The sequence below is a fragment of the Myotis yumanensis genome, unplaced genomic scaffold, assembly GCF_028538775.1.
Source record: "Myotis yumanensis isolate MYYU_CA2020_CCGP unplaced genomic scaffold, mMyoYum1.0.hap1 SCAF_23, whole genome shotgun sequence".
NCBI lineage: Eukaryota > Metazoa > Chordata > Mammalia > Chiroptera > Vespertilionidae > Myotis > Myotis yumanensis.
Window position 1 is genome coordinate 13,244,299 of NW_027223774.1, and position 3,189 is coordinate 13,247,487.

The 3,189-nt window shown below is 64.5% G+C and overlaps 1 protein-coding gene across 5 annotated transcripts in view; it reads right to left on the minus strand.

The window, feature by feature from the left end:
• The window catches only part of MARK4 (microtubule affinity regulating kinase 4), a 30,685-nt gene extending 29,477 nt beyond the window's left edge, over positions 1–1,208 (minus strand). The window contains exon 1 of one of the 5 annotated variants that reach the window (XM_070402296.1): positions 921–1,208. In XM_070402296.1, coding sequence (XP_070258397.1) covers positions 921–971 — 51 coding nt within the window. In that variant the 5' untranslated portion in view covers positions 972–1,208. The remainder of the gene's footprint in view (positions 1–920) is intronic. The other 4 variants (XM_070402292.1, XM_070402293.1, XM_070402294.1 and 1 more) reach the window with 4 other exon arrangements.
• Between the last annotated feature and the right edge of the window lie 1,981 nt (positions 1,209–3,189).

The following is a 3,189-nucleotide window of genomic DNA, read 5'->3' on the forward strand; positions in this document are numbered from 1 at the left end:
AAAGCCGGGAGAGGGTTTTTCTGCCAGGCTAGACCCCCAGAGGAAGAGGCCCTGAGGCACGAGAGGGTTCGAGGCCTGGAGATCTGGGGAAGAGATGGTGCCCTGCAGGAAGGGCCTGGAAGAAGCGGGGAACCAGGGTTGGGGGACCCAGGGGTTGGGAGCAGTTGGCATAGGGAGGGTGAGGCCTGGAAACCCCGGGCTGGGCTGGGGGCCTGGAAGTTGGAGGCCAAGGCTTCCAGCGAGAGGAAGAGACCAGAGGGTCCGGGAGCTCCGGGGGCCCGGGGTGCTGGGAACCCAGGGGCAGGGCCGCCTGGAATATGGGCCCCGGCCTGGGCGTGGGGAGACCTTGAACGAGCTGGGAAGCGCCCTGGGCCCAGGAAAGGTGGGAACCGGCTTCCTGCGAGGGGTGCCCACGGGAGCAGGAAAGGCGGAGGGCAGGGAAGGAGAGGAGGGGGGCTCCTGGGGAGCCCGGGACGCAGATCCGGCCGGAAAGGCCGGAGCCAGAGGCAGGACCGGGCTCGGCCTTCCTGCGACAGGACCGACCGGGCAGGGCTGGGCCCGGGGTCAGGAGCCTGCGGATCCGGGAGGGGCGTCGGGGGTCGGAGGAGGGCGGCCCGGAGGGGAAGGGGCTCCGGACGCGCCGGGAAGGGAGGGGCTCCCGCCGCAGGGGAGGGGGCGCCCGGAGGGGAGAGACCCGGCGGAAGCGGTCCGCAGAGGGACGGGGTCCCGGGAGCGGGGCGCCCCGGGGGTCGGCAGGGCCGGGGAGCGGGGGAGGGTCCAAAGTCCCGCAAGTGCGGCGGGGCCGGGGGCGGCGAGCGCGCCGGGCTCGGAAGGAGGGGGGGCTCCGGGGCGAGGGGCGCAGCGGGCGCGGGGCCGGCGGCCAGACCCGCCGGGCGCCCCCCGGGGCCGGCCCTACTCACCGTGTCCGAGTTCCGATCGTTGCCCGGGGCCAGCGCCGTCCGCGAAGACATGTTTCCTCCGGGTCCCGGGGGACCGGGCGGCCGGGTTGGGGGGGGCAGGGGCGCCGGGGTCCCCTCTTCCCCTCCCCCCCCCGCCGGCCGGAGGGCGCGAGCTCAGAAGCTGGGCGCCGCGAACACCGGGGTGCACGCCGCGAAGAGGGGGCCGGGCGGGGGGCGGCGGACGCCGAGGGTCCTAGCGGCCCCGCGCGGAGGGGGCCCCGGGCGCCATCGGGGCGGCGGGCGGGCGGGGGCCGGGGAGGGGGCGCGGAGCCGGCCCGGGCGGCGGCGGCGGAGGGAGGCGGCGGAGGGGCCGGGAGGAAGGGACGTCAGGGGGAGGGGGAGGGGCGTGGCCCGCGAGGCCCCGCCCCCGCCGCCGGCCCTTAAAGGCGCAGGTCGGGGCGGGCCCGGGCTCCGGGGGCGGAGGCAGGTCTGAGCGCGTCGGCGCGGAGCGTGTTCTCACAGGCGAGGAGCGACTCACCGGAAGAGAAGGGGAGAGAAACGCCAGGGCTGGGCGCCAGGGACGCGGAGGAAGACTCGGGGAGACGCAGAAAGAGACAAAAAGAGGAAGAAAGAGGGAGCATCGTAGGCAAAGAGGCACAAAGAGAGACGCAAAGAGGCACAAAGACTGAGACCCACCCCCGGGGGCAGGGAGAGACGGGAGACAAAGAGATGCGCAGAGACGCGAATGGAGAGAAAGAGGAGAGGCAGGAGCCGGGCAGATGGCACCGTCCGCCTTCCCCTCCCGCCATGGGTCCTGCGCCCCGGGAAGCTCTCGGGGACCTGGGTCCCCGGGGCGCGGGGAGATGGAGTCCTGGGCGGAGCCACTGCGGGGAGAGAGCTCCCACCTCCCGGAGAGCTCCCGGCCGCCAGGCTGCGGGGCAGCGTCCTCCCCTCTGCGCTCCACCCGGGGTCTGGGGACTCTCTCTGTCCTTCAAGGGCAGGCAATTTGCCTTTTCAGCCTCGGTTTCCCGTCTATAAAGCGAGCGGGCGGGAGGGTCCGCTTGCTGCCTTCCTGGCAGGGCGGAGGCAGGAGCGGGGGAACCGCAAGCTCAGACGCTCTCCTGAAGGATGAGCTGAAACCGCAGTGGCCAGGGCTGCTCTGAGGGCACCCGGTGCTCTGAGGACCAGCCATGACCTCTAGACCAGAATGGGAGGAAAGAAAGAGGGGCAGCCACAGTCCCGGCCCCACAATCACACGGCCCTTGGTTGGAGGCCCTGCCCTGTCCCTATCTAACCTTCTTCTTGAACCTCAGTTTTCCTTTCTAAAGAATGGGTGTGATGATAACTGCGATATGATGGAGCTGGCTCAAGCGAGCCGATTGTTAAAGTCTCAGGAATTTTGGAACTGGTTGTTAAATAGTCACCATTAAAAATCAAATTGTGCAAACCTACAATTAAATACGTTATATTTAAAACAAAGGTAATAAATATTCATCACACCCTAATCATTTTACTCTCATCTGTGGTCCATCTATTGCATTCGCATAGTGAAAGTGCTGTATAATGAACTACTGAGCGTCTCGTCCCCACCAACAAATAAACACTTTCAGTTATGGCACCTTGAAATCAGCCATGGTGGGAACATTTACACCATGGAAATTGGCAAATGCTACAAATTGAGACTCCCTACCACCACCGCCTAAGAGCTGCTTGTTAAACATTTACCAGCCTATCCCTGGTGGATACTATCAGCTACATAGACACATAGAGGCTTCCTCTGTGCCAGGCTCTGAGGGCTTTATCCTTCCTGCACCCCATGAGGTTGAACCGTCATTATGAACCCCATTTACAGATGAGGAAATGAAGGCCCCAAGGGGAAAAATCAGATGTCATCACAGCTGGTCAGCTGCAGGGCTGGGGCTTGAACCCAAGCGCCTCCAAACTCCAGAACTTGGGCTCTTAACCACTGGGTTACTGTCCTCGAATAACAATATTGCAGCCTCCGCCTGCAATAAATTAATGAGCCTATAAAAGTAAAGTGCTTCCCGTGGGAACCGAATAGACCTTCATAAGTGGGCGACATTACTATTATTATTCAGCAAATGGGGCCCAAGGAGTCTCAGGGATGGTGGGAGGCGGAGAGGGAAGAGTTCAGGGTTGTTTAGAAGATTTGAGATCACAAGGGCTCTGCTCAGTGAGGAGTGGGGACTTGGGAATGGGTTGGGGGAGCTGAGTCACCCCTAATCCCTTCCCAAACCTGGCACAGAGCTGCAGTTCTTCCGTGCACCAC